The sequence below is a fragment of the Ostrea edulis genome, chromosome 2 (assembly GCF_947568905.1).
Source record: "Ostrea edulis chromosome 2, xbOstEdul1.1, whole genome shotgun sequence".
Lineage (NCBI taxonomy): Eukaryota > Metazoa > Mollusca > Bivalvia > Ostreida > Ostreidae > Ostrea > Ostrea edulis.
The window spans coordinates 16625644-16648931 of record NC_079165.1 but is presented as its reverse complement, the minus strand read 5'-3'; the positions used below and the strand labels follow the sequence as shown (position 1 = coordinate 16648931).

At 35.1% G+C, this 23288-nt stretch overlaps 2 protein-coding genes across 2 annotated transcripts in view; both read right to left on the bottom strand.

Annotated features, from left to right (window-relative positions):
• The window catches only part of LOC125679758 (polyketide synthase Pks13-like), a 104292-nt gene extending 92439 nt beyond the window's left edge, over window positions 1–11853 (bottom strand). Inside the window, exons 1-3 of the mRNA XM_056156234.1 lie at window positions 10942–11853; window positions 10525–10706; window positions 9542–9716 (exon numbers count right to left, since the gene is read on the bottom strand). Coding sequence (XP_056012209.1) covers window positions 9542–9716; window positions 10525–10706; window positions 10942–11140 — 556 coding nt within the window. The 5' untranslated portion in view covers window positions 11141–11853. The remainder of the gene's footprint in view (window positions 1–9541; window positions 9717–10524; window positions 10707–10941) is intronic.
• A 2-nt stretch (window positions 11854–11855) lies between these two features.
• Window positions 11856–22093, bottom strand: LOC130052130 (phenolphthiocerol/phthiocerol polyketide synthase subunit B-like). The gene is made up of 2 exons (XM_056156235.1): window positions 21797–22093; window positions 11856–12257 (listed from the first exon to the last, which is right to left on the bottom strand). Exons 1-2 carry the CDS (start codon window positions 22003–22005, stop codon window positions 11975–11977), a joined length of 492 nt encoding a protein of 163 aa, XP_056012210.1. The 5' UTR covers window positions 22006–22093; the 3' UTR covers window positions 11856–11974.
• Between the last annotated feature and the right edge of the window lie 1195 nt (window positions 22094–23288).

Sequence of the window (23288 nt, the reverse complement as noted above, 5' to 3'; positions counted from 1 at the left end):
AGATAGCTTCCAAGTGTGAATTTTCATTTCAGGATTGGATACAATATTTAGAAGGAGCTCCTCAATGTTTTCGAGGATATTCTCTGCATTGTATCTTCCAACTTTCTCGACTGCGTACCTTAATCGAAGCTCCAGAGACTTTGTGGGGTGAATTATAACACTAAGACACGTTTCATACGTCGAATCCTGTTCCACACCAAAGTTTGATAGACGGATATGTGACGAGTTGAAATCCTTCCAAAGTGTCAAATCCTCCAATGTTATAGAGTGAGTCATATGAATATCATTTCTGAAAGCTGGTAATTCTTTTATCTGTTTGAAGGGGAAAAGACTTTTTGAAATGCCGTCAGCGATGATCACTTTGTTTTCTGTCAGAACTGTATGCAAGGTTGAATCTGGGTTTGTTAAATCTGGTGAAACCATGGGAATGTAATTGACACACAAAGCAATTCGATCATGGAATTCTGGGAAATGTAGCCTCATATCAATTGCATTAATAACACAGATTCTTTGACAATGCAATTGTTTAGATATAGTTAATTGGTAAGCAGTGCAAAACAAAGAAAACAGAGAGAAATTGATGTTTTTCGATGTATCTTCCAGTTTTTGAAATTGTTCGGTGCTCCAAATCTTTCTGATGACGTCGCTTGCCTTTTGGTTGCCACTCCAGTGTTTGGTGTTGACATCGCGTATATTATCATCACTGTCCCATTGCTTCGTGATGACGTCGCTTAACTTGTGATTGCCGTTCCAATGCTTCATATTGACTTCGATTGTATTATGGCCAACACTGTGATGTTTGGCGATGACCTTACTTGTGATATGATCACCACTCCAATGCTTGGTGATGACCTTACTTGTAATATGATCACCACTCCAATGCCTCGTTGTGACTTTGCCTAACTTATGTCTGTCACTCTGCTGCATTATTACTCCACAATTATTGTTAAATGTCTCTTTTGCTGTTTCAAGGACTTCAAAGCTTTGTAATTTCTTACATTTTGAAAGTTCTGTATTCCAGAAAGATTTAAGTTCGTCCACTTCTCCTTTCATTTGCTTTTCAATTAGCAATGCTGGATCCAATGGCTCTCGTTCCGTCACTTTTGGAAAACATCGATGAATGACATAATGCTTCACGATGTAAACAATATCTTTAACAATGGTTGAAGCACTTCCATTGTCTATGGAACAATGATTCAATATCAACCTTAAAACTCCACAACTGGGCGAGCTCCAAAACATAGCCTTTATGGGAATGTCAACATGAGGATCAAACTTTGATACGTCCTTGGAAACCTTTTGTAGTTCATCATTTGACGAAACTATGAAGAAATCAAAACAGACATCCTCAATGTCAAGTACTAATTTTCTCTTATCAGCACGCTTTAGTCCTGGTTCCGTTTTTTGAAATATTGTTCGCAGTTCTGGATTTATCAAAATCATATTCAGAAGGGTTGTTTTCCATAATTCTGCACTATTCAGCTCCCAGGAAACATTGAAATCTAATGTAAAGGTGAAATGCGGATTATTCGAATCGCTCTCATACAAATCAAAATAATGTAGCTCTAAACTTGACGGACTTTCAGAAATAAAATCATCATCGCATGTTGCATCCTCCTTTGTTAATTTGGAAAGGAAGTAGCCAGCGATGTCGGTAACGGTGTTTTTCCCCGTCATGAGATACACTACAGGTAGGCGTATTTGACTGGATTCAAACAGGTAATTGATAAGCTCTATTACTTGCTGGGAATCCAATCCAAAATCCAGGAGGATTGATGTATCTTTGATTTCGGATTGGTCAACTGATAAAATCGATGCGGCACACAACTTCACAACGTCAACCCATGACTGAAGTGACTGATCTTTGTTCCCCCTGTGTTCTGGAAAGGCATTGGCTAAATCTGGATTTCCGTCATGCACGTGAATTTGACTTGACTCAAGGTTCTTTTCAATTTCTTTTCCTATTACAGATGTGCTCAAGTCTGCAACCGCAAATTGCACCTTATTTGTGATCAACGCACAGTTCAGTGCATTGGCTATCTCATGCTTTGACAATGCATAAAATCCGTTCATTGCATTTATAGCCTGAATATTTTGATCCGCTCCCATTCCGACGGGCAACAATCCCCAGTTGATGACCTGTGCTGCTTTACCAATTGAACGTCTATAATGAGCAAATGCATCCATAAAGGCATTCCCTGCAGCATAATTAGACTGAGCTCTATTTCCCAAAAGAGAAACTATGCTGGATTGCATAACAAAATAATCCAAATCCAAATTTTCTGTCACTCGATGAAGATTCCACGTGCCCAATACCTTGGGAATTAGCGGAACATCAAACATCTCGGTTGTCAATCTCTTCACGGGTGTATCTCGTAGAACACCGGCACCGTGAAAAATCCCACGGATCTTTGTGATTGCAAGATTTCTTACAAGTCTTGCGAAGACGCAATCTAAATCTTTTTTCTTTGTTATATCAACTTTTTCATGCCAGATATGTGTGCTTCGAATACGTTTTATGTTTTCTATTCTTCGATTTTCTACCTCAGAGGGAAATCGTCTAGATAAACTGATTACAATTTTCGCCGCTCGAGCAGCCAAAAATTTTGTCACTTCCCATCCTAGACCTGTGAGGCCACCGATAACAATGTATGCTGAATCTCTTCTTATCAACATGTTGCTTGGAATTTGTATTTTTGTGGATTCTTTCAAGACCGACATATTCAAAATATATTCTGAATTGTGTTGAGATATTCTATATGCAGCTTCTTTCATTTCCAGCATCAACTGTTTTGCTCGCTTAAATTGCTTTCGCATTTTTGTTTGCTTAAATATGTCAAACATATCTATAACACATGATTCTATGTGTGGGTAGTTTGATGGATCATCTGACGTTGTAGAAATCGGTAACAGACCCTTGATGGTAAGTAACTGTTGAAGATTTGGAAACAACAGAATAAGCAATTCAAATGGGCACGTGACTTGTTTTGTCAACACGATAAGAACAGAGGCTGAAGGATCTTGACTATCATTCGAAATATGAAATTCCTCTGTTTTAACTAAACATTGTTTCTTTTGTAGTAATACTTTCAAAAGTGCTGCTACATCCTCATGTTCTTTGTCGTGTAAAACGTAAACATATTTCTTTTTTTCGATTTTCTCTGCAAAGGACATTGCAACAACAGTGTTAAAAAACATCCCCATCCTGTAAAATGGTATATCTTGCAGTTCGCAGATGCAGAGTTTGTTAACTGCTATCGAAGATGCTACATTGATAAGACAACAACCAACAATTTGCTTCCCATTTTTCAAAGCTTGTCCGGTAAATTCACAAGCCATTACGTCATGTCCGATGTCGAGACCGCGACTCCAGTACCTTGTCACTGGGATTGTACTTGGGAAAGGATACGCATAATTCTTGAAACATAACAACACTTTGTCGACGGAGACGCTGCAAACATTGTTGTTGTTGTTTGTACTTTCTAGGTTTGGAACCAAAAAGAAAGACGGTTTGTTTGATTTGGATCGTGTTCGAACAGAGAAATGTTTTTCCGTTGACGGATCAACTGTTTTCACACTGTCGACAAAGTATGTTGATGGCAAATGTTGTATTGTAGCTTTCAATACTCCTTGTGATGAAATAATGAATTCCCGAGAGCGATTTTTTTCTGTACCGTTTCTGAGAGAACAGATCGTGGTTACAATTGAATTTTGAAGGTCTAGCCAGTTTCCATGAAGATCTATCATTGCAAGTTCAAAGTCAGAGTGTTCTAACTGAAATGAACGACCGATCCCCCATAGTTCCGATCCAAAGACACCAAATACCTCTCTATCCTCACCACCTTGTGTCCATTCTGTAATGATGTATAAGCGGACTGTATCAAGGTCTATCTTTTGTAACACCGACAAAAGAAGGTGTGCTGACTTTTGCACGACTTCTAACACTTGATTTCCATTTTGTGAATTTTCAACAGCGACAAAGCCAGGAGCAAAATATAAATCTAAAACTTTACGTTCAGGCAATGCTGAAAGAAAATTATTCATTTGGAGATCGGAAGATAAGTTGATTGCTTCTAGCTGTGTGGATATTTTGCATAGAACTGATTTAGCTTGTGCTATTGTTTGTTCTTTCCATGAAACTATTAAGCTTGGTCTATTTGCAGAAACCTCTCCTAATGGAATCTGACTGAGTTGCCATTTTTCTTCAAAAAAATGATTTACGGTTTCGTTTTCCCCAGGGACTAAAGTCATTTCAAATCCTTCCATCTCTGCTACAATCGTTCCATTTTCTCGTAAAAGTAACGCATTGTATATTACTTTTGAATTTTGATCTGACATCAATCTTGAAAAGCATGTCATCTTTTTTGTCGGCGATTGTTTAACTGTGAATTTCCTTACCCCAGTAGGTAGAATACGAGATTGTTTTCCGAGTTCTAATTTCAATGTGGGATTAACGCATGACTGACACATTCCATCAATGATGACCGGATGAAAACATGTTCTTGTCATTTCCATAATAACGGTTTTTGTTAAGATTATATCCGCAAGATTGTCATTAGTTGATGACTGAATCCCCGATATTATTCGGAAAGTTGAACCATGTTTGAAACCTAATCTATTCAGAAATGAATAAATTTCGTTGTTTGATTTCCGCTTGGCAAGTGTCCCGTCAATGCTTGCAACATCAACGACTTCTGACTTCGATTGATCCACATGTTTCACCGTCCCTTCGGCCAATACCCTAAATCCTTCTTTTTCTCGTACTTTGAATTCAACTTCCAAAGAAGATGGGAAGTCAACATCAATAGGGAGATACTTCTCCTCCGTCATTCCTATTTCCAAAAGGTTCAAAATTCGCCATGATATTTCGAGTTCTTCCACATTTCTATTCCATATATTTCTTCCGATTTCAAGTGCTATCTCTCCGTATAAAGCGCCTGGTAGAATTATCCTGTCGTGCACAATATGTTCGTATACGAAAGGCGTATTCCATTTTGAGATATACACACTGAATTTCCTGTTCGGCCCCTTTGTGGATTGAATCATACGACCAGAGTAATTTTCACGATCATTTCCTTGTGTTAAGCCCTTTTTGACATCCAATTTAATGCCGCAATCGTTCTTACTGAAAACATATCTTGGAAGTCGAGAAAGACTTCCATTCATTGTTGTGACATTCTTCCAAATCGGAAGTAATCCCTTTTCGAAAATTTTATCTAATGTGTTTGAAAATGTTTTTATCTCTGACATCTTGTTCATGGACGGCAAAATTATGTCATCTGTTTTCGGAAACATCGCAGAAAAATGTGCCTGGAATACTGGTCGTGGTCCTATTTCTAAGATGATCATATTATCTAATGTTTCTTTCATTGACTTCATCGATTGCATAAATAATACAGGTTGTGAAACATTCAATACCCAATATTCTGGAGAAGCAAAGTCTGATTTTATTTCTGTTCCTGTAACTGTTGAAAAGGTTCGAATACATGGCACATTTGGTTTGATGCTTTGTAGCATACCAGCCAGGTCCTTACCGGCGTCTTTGGTATGATAACTGTGATATGCACAAGGTGTTCTGAGGGGTATGAATACTGTGTCGTCAGCTAAATCCGTTTTCAGTCTTTCCAGAGCTTCGTTATCGCCAGACACAGTACACGATTCTGTGCTATTGTAGACAGCTACATTTACTTTACAATTATAAATTTTCTGAATTTTAGCACATGCTAGACTAACCGTCTCAGTTGCACAATTGCGAATGACCATCATTGCACCATTTTGACATGTAGACAGGGCAAGTGAACGATAATAAATAACTGTTACAGCATCCCCAAGTGATAATGCCCCACTTTCGTATGCTGCAGCCACCTCCCCTACAGATTGTCCTATGATCGCTGATGGACATATCCCTATGTGTTTCCATGACGCTGCAAGTGCTAACTGAGTTGCAAAAATTGCAATGTGAGCTAGAATAGGATCTGTATAATTTTCTTTCCTCTTTTGAAACGCTTCGTAAATTGAAATGTCTGCACCAAGCTTTTTCAAATGAAAGTCAATATCAAGCACACATTTTCTGAAGACTGGATTTACACCTATCATTTCTGAACACATTCCTGTCCATGTAGTTCCCACTCCACAAAAAACAAATGCTATTTGAGGTTTTGTAGAGGGCATTGGAGAAAGTGATTGTTCGTTTTGCTCTAAAACAGTTTGCAACTGTTTTTCAAGATTTTCTACAGAGTCTGTAACTATCAACTTTCGAAATTTGAAATGATCTCTACAAAAAATAGAGGTATATGATAAATCCTCTAGTGAAGACATATTACTGAGATTTTCTCTTACGTCGTGAACTATTTTTTGCAAAGAATCCCTTGTTACTGCAGATAATACTACAGCGTTGCGTCTAGGAAATAAAACTTCAGACATGGACCCTTTATTGCTCTTTCCCAATCTGTTGAAGCTTTGGCTGCTGTATATTATTGCATGCGAATTTGTGCCTCCGAATCCAAATGAATTGATCGATGCCAATCGACAGCCTTCAGGACCTTGATTCCATTTTGAGTAGTCTTTGCTGATTGTAAAACCATATTCTTGAAATGGAATGTTTTCATTCTGCTCATCGGCATGCAGTGAGGGTACAAAATAGCCCTGTTTCATCATCAAGAGAACTTTAATGAGTCCAGCAACACCTGCTGCAGATTCAAGATGACCGATATTGGTTTTTACGGACCCAATCTTAATTTTACGATCTACATAATGCGATCCAAAGAATTTTCCAAGAGCGTTTGCTTCTATTGGGTCACCAACAGGGGTTCCAGTACCTACAATGAAACAGTGGGGTCGTATAAAAAGTGCTATTGTCTTTTCCGCAATAAAGGTAATTGTATCAATGGGATTGATCACTGTTCGTTATATTTACCTTTCATCAACTCATTATTATAGATATAGCAATTCTGTAAATGAAGAAATCTAAATCAAGGTATGAATATTTCAAACGGTTTTTTTCTTCACTTTATATGTTTTCAAAAACTTTTTCCAGTTAGTTTTCTGTAAATGCAACCATCAATGGGAATGTCGTTATCAAAAAGAAAAGAAACCGTAATATTGGTTTGTATTCAGATAGCTAGTGCTCCACAAAATATACGACCATTACCAGATTTCAATGAATTTAGTTACTCACTACTCAACTATTTTGCTGATAGGAGTTTGAGATTGATCATTGTTCGTTATCTTCATCTTTCGTTTAAAGACGTTTTGAAAAATGAGTGGAACTTGAATTGGGTTCTTCATCGGTCGCGTTGGCCTACTGATTGATTATGAAATAATTTACTTTTCAATGCATTTCTGTCACTTTTACATGTATGTGTAATTATAGTGGATGCAAGTTTTGTACTTACATGTAGCTTTAGTGTTAAATGTATTTATATCTAGGTTAACTAATACACTTTGATGAAAAGGTGAAAATAACGAACAGTTATCAATCTCATAACTCCTATAGCGAATCCAAAATTAAGTGTCAGCCTATTATATAGAATAAATACATGTACAAGTGCATGTATATGTATATTATTCTCCCTTTTACCTGAATTCTATATCTAAAGGACGATTTCATGAAATGGGTTGAACCACTCCAGCGTTTGATCATAGTTAATATATTGCTTGAAAATTGGGGTAATTTTCGTGTCACACGTAATATTGTGTAATTATTTGTAATTTTAATATCACAGGTAACATTATGTACATCTATCTTAGGGCTGAAACTATTCACAGAAATATCGATATTGTTCAATATTAACGCTCGATTCAATGTACGATGCGGTTTTTTTTAAATCTAGGTCAGTACAATGCATCGGGCTTGACCTGCACTTAATAATTGGTATCTGATAACAGTCATTGTTGTGAGCATCGAGTCTGACAAACTCTATAAAGAATTTAATCAGTTTCAATTGCAGAGTCAATAGGTATCTTACCGTTTGGGGGTTTGGAAAGAATTTACTTTTGAAATTGTGATTGCGAATCTTCGTAATTAATTTTTTCTTCAAAGTTATTGGTTTCTTCTGTAAAATGTATCGTATTGAAAATATTGAATCGTGGCATAAATATTACAATACGCGTCGTATCGTGAATGGGGGGTATCGTTTCAGCCCTAAATTATTGTGCAATTGATTGCAATTGTTGAGTTGGATATCTGTATGTAGTGTTAATGGTATTATAGATTTGTATTATTCCCATATGATGTAATTTTATTGTTTAAGTGTTCCGTTACTCATAAGGAAAGGAGAGTTTCAGACAAGTACTTAGTACTTAAATATATTTTTGTGAAAAGGTTCTCTTAATCTCCCTCGGCCACTATGGATCTTTAGGTTTTAACAATATGTAAATAATAATTTTCAAATCAAAAACATGAAAGACAGAAGCTTTAGCAACTGAACCAATGTGAACAATAACAACTTGGGAAAATTGAAAAAAGTGTTTCATATGAAAAAACTATATACTATTAATTTACATATTTCTGATATTAAGCAGCATTTTCATAATTTTGGAGGAAAACCCTAATATGAGTTACAATTATAGGCACATTTAAACTGAGGGGATCTTCAGTAGGTCAATGACCACATTACTTTTAAGGAATGCAGAGGTAATCGGACATTAACAAACTTTCAGTCCTTTATGTATTTCTGTATGAACTTTGATTGTTATCTGGGTTTTTTGTAGAAATGTTTCAGTTATGTTTGTACCAGTAATGTTCGTGCTACATGTATTGCAATGCTTAATTTGGTGTGTATTTGTCTATGCAGTTTTAGCGTATAAAATATATGTTAATAATTTGCTTATGAAAGGTGAAGATAACGAACAGTGATCAATCTCATAACTTCTATAAGGAATACAAAATAGAGAGTTGGGCAAACATGGGCCCCTGGATATACTAGACGTGGGATCGGATGCGTAGGATGAGCAAGCATCCCCTGTCGACCGGTCACACCCGCTGAGAGCCCTATATTTTGATCAGGCAAACAGAGTTATCCGTAGTCAAAATCAGTGTGCCAAGAACGCCCTAACAATCGGTATGAAACAAGTCAAACAGCATTTGACCCAATGATAGGGGGTATTGGCAAAGTAGATTACCATAACGACCATATAATTTGCGAAATGCTGACTTTAAAAAAGATTGTTGAAAGCCCTGCATCATCAATTTGTTTGTCAGTAGCCTGCCTCGATCATACGCGGAACAAACTCTTGCGTATCGAATTCGTTAAGATTTCATCCAGTTTCAGTGTTAGATGTATCGGATTGCTATTTTATGCTACATCTATTCCCATGCAAGTTTAGTGTCCCTAGCTGTTAAGTAAACGTACTGTATTGATCAAGTAGTTATATATCCATGCACACATTGTTTACACCTGCAGTACGTTCATAAAGAAATGCCTATCAGTGCAATTTGTAAAGATAAAGAAACAAGAGCAATAGAAATGTAAGCATACATCTGTAGCTGTCGGATTTTGCGTTGGTCTGTAGAAGTTTTATATACGGATTAGATACATACCGTGAGCTTCAATGTACTGCACGCTGCCAGGATCGATTCCTGATTTGTTGAAAATCTTCTCTAGAAGGCGAATTTGTTGACTCTCTGCAGGTGCTGTAATTGGTGAATTTTCATGTCCATCTTGATTGCAGGCTGTGTTAATGGTTCCCCATATCTTATCGTTATCACGCATAGCCTTTAACAAAAGTGCAGGGAATTCAAAATAAAAGTACATACTGTACAACGGGTATTTTTTAGGATCCAAAACTTTTGCGATTTGATCCCTAAAAGGTAGCCAATTTTATTCTGCGTTTCCAATTTCTGAATTTACATCATAATGATGGATTAAATTTGTTTAGAATATTTCGCGATTGTAATCTATACGCTTTTTCTTAAGACATGCCAAGTGAAAGTATTTATATAGCCAGACAAATGGAATAGTACATGTCAAAATGATACTACTTGCAAGATATATCAAAGTCATGTAGGAAAACTCAAAGTGGATAAATTTCACGAGGACATCTCAAACAAAGCTACTATTACCCTTCCTTGTTTTCAATTTAATTCCCGAAGCATTGAAGTTCACTGCAATTAAGGATGCTACTTTGGAATGCACATATTTAAAAATTATGATACAATTATTTAAAATGCAGTCTATTATTTCACTAAATGCATGCAAAGATATATTTTTCACGCCATAGCGTATTATAACAAATGTTTAAATTGTGACGTATGGATGATGCTAATTATTTCTGCTAAGTTTTTTCCATGAAATTCACAAGTACAAAAATGTAGAACAACATATGCAGATTAAATTTCTAATATTTGTCGATTTCTTTTTATATCACAACGCTTGGATTATAGGCATGCACCCTTAAAGTTGAAATGAGTCATGGAAAAATATGGACATGAGAGAGAGAGAGAGAGAGAGAGAGAGAGAGAGAGAGAGAGAGAGAGTTTATGATTTATATGACATTTATTTCGAGTAGAAGATTAAATCCTACATCGCCAAGACGTTTGAGGATGACAACTCCACATCCTTCCCCTCTGACGTATCCATCAGCATTCTTTGAGAAAGTGTGACATTTTCCTGTAGGTGATGCCATCCGTGCCTTTGACAATACTATCGGCATCATGTGACTCATCAGAACATTCACACCCCCACATATTGCAAGATTTATCTCTCCTTCAATTTAGAAACATAAAATTGTAACTGATGATTATTAAGGGTAAACGTTATACATAATTTTGAATCCTTGAATTGTTGAAAGCGCAATATAACTTATGTTTCTGTGTTTTATTATGCTGGCTTGAAATGACATTTGTTCAATCTGATATATTTGTTAACATTCATCAACTTTAAAACTACACAAAAAGACACACAGAACAATTATCATTTCATTCAACACGTGAGAAGGTACCTGTTCTTATTGCCTGTGCGCCTGCGTGGATAGCAACAAGCGATGAGGAACAAGCAGTATCTAACGTAAGAGCTGGACCATGCAAATTTAAAAAGTAGGCAACCTGTGCTGATATAACACTCCTACTAAGTCCAGTGACGGAGTAATGGGACAACACCTTAGTATCTTCTATGAAATGGGCTTCGAACTCCCCGTTCATGGCACCTATAAAAGACGTGACTTCAATCTGGGGTGAATTATGACTCTAGCAAACATACACATGTAGTATTATGGTAAATTAAGTTAAAGCATAGTTTCCTTTGCCTGAACATCCTATCAAAGTCCATGCAATAGTTGCTATTGTACAGTGAATTATAGTTATTGATATCCAATCTGTCGATGAATATATCTACTAAGATATATCTGTAAGAATGTCAAAGATGTAATACGTATCCAAGTTAATTTTCTGTAAGAAATGAAATTATGGAAGTTCATCCCTATACATGTCCACTACAGATGTCCTTGGTATCAAAATCGTAACTACAATATACAATAACTTACTAAATATACCATAAATAACTAAATTTGAATATTTTATACAATAATTAACCACATTTTACTTTAGCATAAAACAGTTCATAGAGAATGGAAGAAGAAGAATTCACACTAAAACAATATGTCCCCCTTCTGGGAAGAGGAGACATAATTACAAACTAAAAAACTGCAAAAATATGGATTTTTTTTTTAGACTTTAGACCAATTAGAAGGAGTTAAATGAAATGAATTTTTTAATCAGAAACTAATAACAGCTTGCAAAAAATGTTACACTAAAATTGCTACAACAAAAGTATGTAATTAATATCATAAAAAATAACAGAAGAAAAATATCATATTAAATTGTTAAAAACAAAACAACAACCCCCCCCCCCCAAAAAAAAACAACAAACAATAACAACAAATAGAATTGCTAAAACAAGACTAGAGAACAAAAATTTTAAACACATACCAAAAAATTAAAATGATATAGTTAACACAAAAAGGACAGATTCAATTTTTAAAAAAAATATATAATTGTAAAATCAAACATGTTAAAACACCATTGTGGCACTGACATATAATCTTTGTTGGCATTTTTTGCAGACAGCATTGCTCTACCAAACGAATTAAGAAACTCACCTATATAGACGCCTGTTTCTGACCGATCCAAATTGGCTTTAGTGATCCCACCATCTTCCATGGCCTTGTATACACACTCTAACACTAATCGCTGCTGGGGGTCCATCCTCTTGGCTTCGTTATCTCCTTTTCCGAAAAACATCTTGTCCCATTCGTTGATTCTATTTACATCGATAGAAATTTCACTATTAACTACATGTGTCAAGAGAGTTTTACATTTTGGCTCTGTTTCAGTAGTACATAATTATACATATGTTTTATATTGGTCATCGATAATGCACCAGATCTAGATGATTGAGATCATCAGTCGGAATCGGTCAACAAAGCCTGGTCAACATCGACTGATCACGTCAGCAAAATTTCTTACAAGACAAAAGTCCCCTAACTGTTTTGATCTTCTGTTCCAGGAGAATAATTTCTTTTCCGAAAATAAAACAATTAGAAATATATCCACCAAACCATGCATAATGTCAATGACGCTATATATATGGTATGAGAATAGATAATGAGCTGGAATTGGGACATTGGGTTGGGACCATGAGTTATATCATCATGTGTATACGAGATATCCCTGGTACCAAATATTACATACATCAATTTGAACAAATATTCGTGTGTCAATCATTTCTCAATAGGCCAACGTAAAGACTTTAAATTCAAATTAACCATGTTGAAGCACCCACGGGGTTAGCAAACACACGTGTATTTCTAATAGATTACTTACATATCATCAATATTTTACTTAAAGCATCACAGGAAAATTAATCAGGTCTAATAATGTAAATAGATACAAAATCATTTGATTTTAGATTTTTTTTTCCGGTAGAGACTTCATAAGCTACATGTGTACGTAGCGTAATGCATCAGAAAATGCAATGTAATTTGAGATTTTTTTTATTTAATAAAATATTTAGATCCAACACAGTAAATTACTTATGCAATTCATAGATCTATAGCAATCCACATGTTAAGCGCTGAGACATGACGTCATCAGTTGCAAGACATTCACCAGGTATTTTATGCTTCGATAGGTCGATTTCCTAAGTAAAAACATAATGAAACAGCAACTTTGCAAATACGTTTTTTTTTCAACTATGACATCGTTGTACATATCTGAGTTGGTTGTGTTTTTTGTTTTTGTTTTATGTAAATAAAGGCTGTACGTTTTGTTTAAAAATAATCAGATAGTACAGTATTTTATTGTGAACGTTTAATTCAGTTGATTCTTAATTTCATAGGCCTATTTCAAAGGCCTAAGGCCTACCAACGTAACAGTGCTCCATGGTGCAATGTAAAATTAGAAAAGAAAAAGTAGTGCCAATTGGTATGAAACACGTCAGATACCATTTGACCAAGGTTGTATTGGCAAACTAAATCGATATAACGAAAGGTGGATATAACAAAACGTGATCATTCTTATCACTCCTTTCAGGAATACAAAACAAAGAGTTGAACAAACACGGTATCCAGGACATGTACATGGCGTCAGGTGCCTTGGGTGAGTAAGCATTCCCTAGCGACCGATCACATCCTCCGTCTTGATCAGGTAAACTGAGTAATCCGTAGTCAAAATCAATGTGCCAAGAATGGCCTAACAATCGGTATGAAACTCGTCGACCTTTGAATTTGCGAAGTGCTGACTATAAACGATATTGTAGATACCGATTCATGAGAAGTACACGTACATTGTAATTATAATGAGTTTTGGAAAGTAAATGGACCTATTGTATCTAGATATGCATATAGAAATTTCATCACAATCCTCTTTTTTTCTGCTGGTATTCTAACGTATTGATACCAAAAGAATGACGTGACTCATGTCATATGAAGAAACATATCATCAAAACATTTACATACATGTACTAGCACACTGTTGAAATATTATCGGCACATCGTTCTTTAAGAATACGCTCAAAATCAGCATGTTATTTTCTATAAAGGATACCAAGTCCTTTTACAAAGCTGACACAAATAATGTCAATGTTTGAAAATATCAATTCCTGTCCATCGAACTAAGACCGCCGAACATTTACTAAAGTTTGATATATTATATACACGTCTAGATACATGTATCGCTATCAGAAATGAGTCGACGTTTTTTAATCTAATTTTCTACACAAATAATTATACATTTTCTTTGTTTACATTATATGCAAAGTGGAATGTACTAATATGATTTTACTTTAATTAGTACAATTTTACACATTACAGGTAGATCTTTTTGTTTATTATTCTACCTGTAATATAATCAACTGAAACATAAAGACTTACGCGTGTACTACATAAACATGTACTTTCAAAACACGTGGTTTTTTAAATATAGAAATAGATAAGCATGGTACTTTCATTAATAATTATACGAACCCAGATATTTATAATATATTTTGCTTCTAGGCAAATTCGATCAAGAGCCCGAAAAAAGGAGAGGAGGTGTCTTTACTTATTGGTTTATTTACCGGGAACACTGGTGACATATGTTTAGTACACCACAATATAATATAGTATTTGAACGAAATGTATGTTGACGGTTCACAGTTCTAATATAATTTCCGTATTTAGTTGGAAATAACTTTTTGAATGACAATAAGATTTGTACTGATTTCTGATTTGTTTTTCAGCGGCGGTATCAATGACCGAATGAGCTTTTGATAATGTGTTTAGGTACATGTATCAGCAATATCATCACCACGAATAAATAGCATGCATTAGAAATACCGATCGCATATACAGCATATAGGTATTCAGTGAAAATCATGCATAGCTTCCATTTGATAAAAAAAATATCAAGATTTTAACATAATTAAATAATGTAACGTGATTTGTAGACGGGGAAAGCACGAAATCTATTCATATTCTTAAAGTGAATGTTGTCCTTTGTGTTAAGACCCGCCCACTTTGTTTATCATTATTCATGAAGGAAGCCGATGACTAAAACTGCTTGTTATAGGGTTTAAAAATCAATTGATATTTCGGCATTCCTCTTGACAAAAAACAAATGGAACTATTCAAACTACTTAGAAATCATCGTCTGTGGCCTCTATGTATAACATTTTAACTTTTCTACAGTAGAATTGCTTTTATTGACCACGGAAAAGGGGACCAACTTTAATTGCTGTTTCATCGCATCCTTTTGCAGCCCTTTACCGACAGTGGCGACGTCTCCATATGAGTGAAATATTCTCCAGAGGGACGTTACACAATATTCAATCAATCAATCTTCAAAAAATATCTGAAAGTGTCCGAAATATGTGAAAGTGATCTGAAATGGTATGTTACAATGAAAAAAAGCTTCCTTATGTTTCAACACGGTGTAGTAGATTAGAGATAAAATACTCGTTTCTATTCAATCTTCTATTTCATTACAATAAAGTAAAGATAGCATGATACATATTTTCCTATCTTAGAAGAAAGAGAAAGAAACTTCATGTATCTTCAACGTCTGTTCGTTACAAGTATACTTAATATCCCAAATTCAATGTTCATTTTTATAATGCAGTTTTCCAAATTGAAAAATAAAATATGTTTAGAAAATAGATTAAATGTACTAAATATAAACCAAATTCATCAAATACCTTGGTAGAGCATTTAAAAAAGTAACACATAGCTCTTATAACTAACTTCAAAGGGACTTGCAATTGGACCTATAAAAAAGAAGTAAAACTTTTGACATGGTAAATCATGACGTATTACTTCACAAACTACTGTCTTTTGGAATATGTGAAAATTCATACAATTGGTTTAAATCTTATTTGACAAATAGGTCACAGTGTGTTAGATGGAATGGAATTCAGTCCCACAAACTAGATATTACAATAGGAGTACCTCAAGGATCAATACTTGGTCCTTTGATTTTTATTCTATATGTAAACGACTATCCAGATTGCTTACAATACTCTGCAGCCCATATGTATGCGGAAGATACAACCCAAGATGTCTCGGATAAAAGTATAGATGTTATAGAAAAAAAATTACATATGGATCTTAAGAATACTTTGGAATGGATGGATAAAAACAAACTTACAATCAATCTCAAGAAAACGCAGTGCATGATAATTGGTACAGGAAATAGATTAAGAAATTGTAGAAAACTTTCAATAAAAGTGGACAATATTGCCATCGAAAATGTATCATGTGCAAAACTACTTGGTGTTTATATTGACAGATGTATCACGTTGTCTGAACATGTTGAAATTCTAACCAAAAAACTTGCAAGCAAAATAGGTGTGTTATCTAGATTACATTCATTCTTGTCAACTGAATTATTACTGAAAATTTTTAATACAATTGTTGTTCCTCATTTTAACTACTGTTGTACTGTTTGGGGCAATACCAAAAACAAGGACGGTCTTTACAATTATGCAAACTTCAAAAGCGAGCTGCTAGAGTGATTTTAAATAGAATTTTTTATACACCTACAACAAAAATGATACAGCAACTTAGACGGATGCCTCTGTCAGACTATTTTGTATATAGAACTATCATTCTTGTCTTCAAAGTTTTACATAGTCTAACCCCCGATTATTTAGATGTTTTTCAGTATGTTCATGAAATTAGCAGTAGATCTACCAGATTAAGTCAAAATAATTCATTATATATCCAGAGGGCAAAGACACAATATTTTAGAAGATCTTTTACAATTTACGGTTTGCAGTTATGGAATAATATGCCAGACTTTTTAAAATATTACCGAACATTGGAAACTTTTAAATCCGCTTATCTTAGAATTTTTTTTTCATTCAGGAAATTAAAACCATATATATTTGTTTTTGATTACTTTCAGTTTTATTTTTATTTGTTTATTTATTTATTTTGTTTTATTTTCAGTTTTAAATATGTAATATTTAATATATATTAAACATGTATGCAAGGTGAAGATAACGAACAGTGATCAATCTCATAACTCCTACAAGCAATACAAAATAGATAGTTGGACAAACACGGACCCCTGGACACACCAGAGGTGGGATCAGGTGCCTAGGAGGAGTAAGCATCCCCTGTTGACCGGTCACACCCGCCATGAGCCCCATATCCTGATCAGGTAAACGGAGTTATCCGCAGTCAAAATCAGTGTGCCAAGAACGGCTTAACAATCGGTATGAAACACGTCAGACAGCATTTGACCCAATGCGAGGTTGTATTGACGAACTAGATCTTCATAACGACCATAGAATTTGCGAAATGCTGACTTCAATCGAGACTGTTGAAATCCCTGTACCATCAACTTGTTTGTCAGTAGCTTACCTCGATTTAAAAACTGACTATACCCAGAACAAGGTCTTGCATATCGAATCAGTTAAGATATATAAACACCATATGCAGGTGATAATGGAATATTGCTACATAAATGTGGGAAGTTGACGATGGAGAAGCTGAAATCATCCCGTTTGGCATACAGTTGAGTTGTTAGTTTGCCGTTAATGTCTACTTTCAATAAAATATCTAAGTATGAAGCAGAAGTGGACGACTTTGTGGTGTCCTTTATTTCGAGCTCAGAGGGATATATCAAATCGACATATGAATGAAAGCTATCATTGTTAATAGACAAAACGTCATCGATATATCTAAAAGTCGAATTGAAGGTCACAGCGAGAGATTTTTTCTTCTCACGTAGAAGTTTTTGAATAAATTCTGCTTCATATGAATATAAAAACAGGTCAGCTAACAAAGGAGCACAATTCGTGTATGTATACAATATACCTTCATATACATGTACTATTTTATATTGTATCTGCATAATACTGCTGTCTGTATATATGTTTTCAGGACTACAATGTAAACTAATTTAAACTAATTGTGCTATCCTGTTTAAATAAAGGACATTATCATTATTATCATTATACGTGTTCTACCCCGTAGTCGTACTTGAAAATTGAATCGGAATTAGATTAAGTACCTGTATTCATGATGATATCATCTTTTAAATGACTCATAATTCTCATATTCACCAAATCAAATCCTTCCTCTATCTGTCGTCTCTTGTAAGATCGGACTCAAAATCTTGAGAATTGTTACACTATTGCAGTACTGTTGATCCACAGAAGGATAAGTTGTACCTTCAAGTTGGAGCAAAGTACATACTAACTACTGCAATTAAAATTTTCATCGCATCCTAATTATTTAGTAAATTGAGAATATTAAAGAGCAAACCATCAAAACATATAAGATAGTATCTGTTGACGTCAAAACACTCATGGTTTGCCACTGAACCAAAAAGATTGGAAATAGAGCATGACGAGCGGATACAAGAGTGTTGTGAAGATTGTGGAAAGCACGAAAAAATTCAAATAGGTTATCATGTACATCGACATATTTTCTCTGGTTCATTTAACCATTTCGACAGTTCATTTGCATTTATATATTTGTATCATTGCACATTAGAAATTAATTTTATGTTTCATGGACGACTATATCATTTTCCATGGTATTGGTCCTTACAAAGATCACTTTTTTTCCGTTAAAGAGTATATACTCTGATTTAAAAAAAAAAACTTATAAACAAATAGCTAAATTTGGCTGCGTAGAATTTGTTTTATATTCATCTTGTACATATTTTATTCTGTCAACTTTTCAGATTCCTCTCTAAACTCTTCAAATACTTAGAAAGAAACACAGAAAGATGGTGGTCATTTGCATACACGACTCAAAATCTCGTCAACACATTAGTTGCTCACGTTTATTAGATATCTTTCAAGAAAATGTTTCCATTTAGTGATCTTTTTCTCCTTCGATTTTTTAATGCTAATATCTATTGATTGATATTGATGAAAGGTGAAAATACATGTAACGAACAGTGATCAATCTCATGACTCCTATAAGCAATGCAAAATAGAGAGTTGGGCAAACACGGACCCCTGGACACACCAGAGGTGGGATCAGATGCCTACGAGGAGCAAGCATCCCCTGTCGAGCGGTCACATCTGCCGTGATCCCTATATCTCTAAGTTCTCGTGATGGCATTTGATCAGTGTGCAAGTGCATATAGTGATGTTTTGGTCTGGTCGCTGACGCGAACGAGTCACATTTACTTCCATGTGAATGCAGGGGAATTGTTTTATCATGATTGAAGATTTTAAAGTAATGCAAGACGTAAATTTGGGTCTCATTCTGAGCAAGGCCCTTCATCATTAATGTACTCTTTATTTGTCAATGATTTTGAATATTTTCTTTCACAAAACAATTGTGGTTTACATTAAATTTAGATTTAAATTTTATCATCTTGACTATTCCCTTAAGCCCCCTTATCTTATATCCATTAATGTATGCAGATAATATTGTTTTATTTACTCAATCAAGTTAAGATCTACGGGATTTATTTAGAAGCCATTTAGAATCATCTGATCTATCTATAAAGATTGCACAAAACAAAAATCGTTATCGTCGGAAATAAAGAAAGGGATTCTTCGTCATATGACAATCTACAATTAAAAGTAGTTGATAGAAATAGAAAAATAGAATTGTTTCAAACTTATATCCCTCAAAACAAATCTGAGGGGCTATGTACCCACTTTAATGAAAAATGAAAACAACGAACAATATTATTATAATTCCTATAAAGGATACAAAATGAAGAGTAGATATATATATATATATATATATATATATATATATATGAAATGTGAAGATAACGAACAGTGATCAATCTCATGACTCCTATAAGCAATACAAAATAGAGAGTTGGGCAAACACGGGCCACTAGACACACCAGAGGTGGAATCAGGTGCCTAGGAGGAGTAAGCATCCCCTGTCGACCGGTCACACCCACCGTGAGCCCTATATCCTGATCAGGTAAACGGAGTTATCCGCAGTCAAAATCAGTGTGCAAAGAACGGCCTAACAATCGGTATTAAACACGTCAAACAGCATTTGACCGAATGATAGGTAGTATTGACGAACTAGATCTTTATAACGACCATAGAATTTGCGAAATGCTGACTTCAATTGACACTGTTGGAACCCCTATACCATCAACTTGTTTGTCAGTAGCCTACCTCGATTCAAAACTGATTATACGCAGAACAAGCTCTTGCGGTACCGAAATAGTTGAGAGATATAAACAACATATGTAGGTGAAAATGGAATATTGCTACATAAATATGGGAAGTTGACGATGTAGAAGGTGAAATCATACCGTTTGTCACACAGTTGAGTTGTCAGTTTGCCATTAATGTCTACTTTCAATAAAATATATAAGTATGAAGCAGAAGTGGACGACCCTTTTTTTTCGAGCTCACATGGATATATCGAATTGACATATAAATGAAAGTTATTTTTGTTAATAGACATAACGTCGTCGATATATCTAAATCTTGAATTGATGGCCACAGCAGGATATTTTTTTCTGATCTCGGATAAGACTGGGTATATTTGAGTTAATGTAAACGAAATTACAACTATTCAAGTTGATGTCTTCATTATTATGAGGATTAGATTCAACAGATTCCTCCGCGTTATTTACCCACGAATTGTTAATAGAAAATGTGGACGATATCTGACCGTGGCAGGCCTATCGATGGGACACAAATATTTTTTTATTCGATGTATAGTGTAATATATGGCAAGGATTCCTTGTTTCCCAATTCTCTCTTTTGTATTACTTATATCACTGAAGAGACATTATTTGTCGAAATGCGCATCCGGTGCATCAAAATTGGTACCGTATACGTTTTACATTATGACCCCTGGGTCGAGGCCTCTGCTGGTGGACTGTTAGTCCCCGAGGGTCTCTACAGCCCAGTAGCTAAGTACTTCGTTACTAACTTGAAAATACGGATGCATATTTAATTGCTGGGATAAGATTTAGAAATTTATTTCAAAATTAAGGATTATATCCCTCTTGCATAGCTCTTATCCTTGGACGATTTTGGCTCCAGTTTTTGGCACTTTAGTTTTCCTTTTAGCTCTTACAAGTTTATTGTTATTTCGAATTTCCAAAATTGCGGCTTGAGCATCACTGAAGATACATTATTTGTCGAAATGCGCATCTGGTGTATCAAAATTGGTACCGTATACGTTTTACATTATAGAAGTTACAAAACTTATCACTGATCTTTATCTTCAATTTTCATATTCTAGATTTATTTCTGAAGAACAGAAAATATCGACTTCCAAATGTAAAATTGTTAAAAAATCCACATGTTCGTTTCTTAATATCATTATTTCATTGTTTTCCTTTAGAATATCTTACAAATGAAAAATGTAGCCTACTTAATGACAATAATACAATCAAAATATTGGTGTAATGCTATGCATTATCAATATGTAAACTAAGGGGTAAAGCATATCATTTTCTGTTCATAGTTCATTTCAAAGAAGCGTTTTCCAAATATCCTTGGGAGACCTTAACACTCGATCTACACACGGATGTGTAACAATTTGTCGATTTTTAGCTTATAGCAGTGTATATTTTACAATGTACTAGACATTTGTTTCATCATTTGATGTGTACAACATGAGAAAAAAGGTACATCGGACATTAATATACTATCAGGTTTTCAAATCAAATGTTGCCCTCAACTCTAGTCAAAAAGTGTATACTATATCCATTTCAAGGAGTGACATTTCAGCCTTATGTTTGATTAATCAAACAAATGGATGTGTTATATTCAAGGAAAAGTCAAAATAACGAATGAAGATTACAAACAGTGACGAACAGTGATCAATCTTATTACTCCTATAGAAAAAAGCAAAATTGGGGACTCACCCTGAGACCAGACCGGCTTTTCTGATATACGATTTCCCGGGGGCATCTGGATCACTGTCGTAATACGCTTCAACATCGTACCTATCTTTTGGAATATCTTTGACATGATCTTCGCCGTTTGCAAGAACACGCCAAAATTCATCCAGGTTTTCGGCACCGGGAAATTTGCAACCGATGCCAACAATTGCAATGGCGTCGTCACCATCCATTGCTTATTTATATCATACGCATTCCATCTATTTCAATAATGTTTAACACAATAGAATATTTAAAAGTCATATTTGTGCCGTGTACAATGTTTCATCTAACTTTTTAAAATCTAATTTCGGATGAGGAAAATTGTGTCCTTATATAACATTTAATCTTAATCAATGGGATGGGAGATTTTCAACCAATCGCGCTTGCTTTTAAGTACGTTTTAGTCTCACAATCAAAATAGGAGGAGCTCACTTATGTACAGTTATATTCTTTTAATTCTACGTTTATGCATCCTAGGAGTACCAATCGGATTTCGTATTCAAATACATCAATAAGTTAAATCCCTTAGAAGTGAAATTCATCATGCATGTATTTTTCTAGTCCGGGTTCTTTCGAAGCTGAACACAATAGTGCACTGCTTACAAAATCGGATTTCACTTTAACGATATTTGTGTAAATTTTGTTGAGTTTAGAACATTTTGAAACTTACTATACACATATAAAAGAAATTCTTCTTAATTTATTCGAAAAACAAAAAATGTCTTCTTTCATCTGTTATGTGCATATACTTACATCGGGAATGAGTTATCTAACTTTATCTTATATCAGCAACTAGTTCAGTTATAATTGCGTGGTAACTTTGTCTATAAAGTTTTCCAATTTAACATGTTTATCATAAACACAGCTTTGATATACCAATATAAGCTAAATATACTAGATAAACGGTGCAGATAATGAACAGTGCTCAATCTCATATCTGCTATAAAGAATACAAAAGAGAGTTGGGTTTGGACCGGTGGTTATATCAGATGTGGAACATGTTGGGTTGGGTGTTTGATATGCATCTTTATATTCAAGTTAACACGTGTTTCTGTGATTGATAAATTATTCACTTACTTATTCAGTTATACTTTTTTCCTTCTCAAAGTGTTGATGTAGGGTATGAAGGTATGGCGATTGTTTGGTCTAGAGAAACCAGCTACGCGTCCCTTCCACCCCCGGTCCCCGATCCATATTTTTCGGTCTTTTTATCTTCCCCATCCCTTCATATGACTATTCACCACCGCGGTGGCCGAGAGGTTAGAGCGTTCGCCCCGCGTGCGGAAGGCCGGGGTTCGAATCCTGGCCGCGACAGACCTAAGTCGTTAAAACAGGTAGTGACAGTTCCATTGCTAAACGCTCGGCATCAGGTGTGAATATCACGGGTCCTTGGCGATGACCTTAAAAACGGATGACCCGTGTCACAGTAGGTGTGGCACGTTAAAGAACCCTCACTGCTCAATGGCCGTAAGCG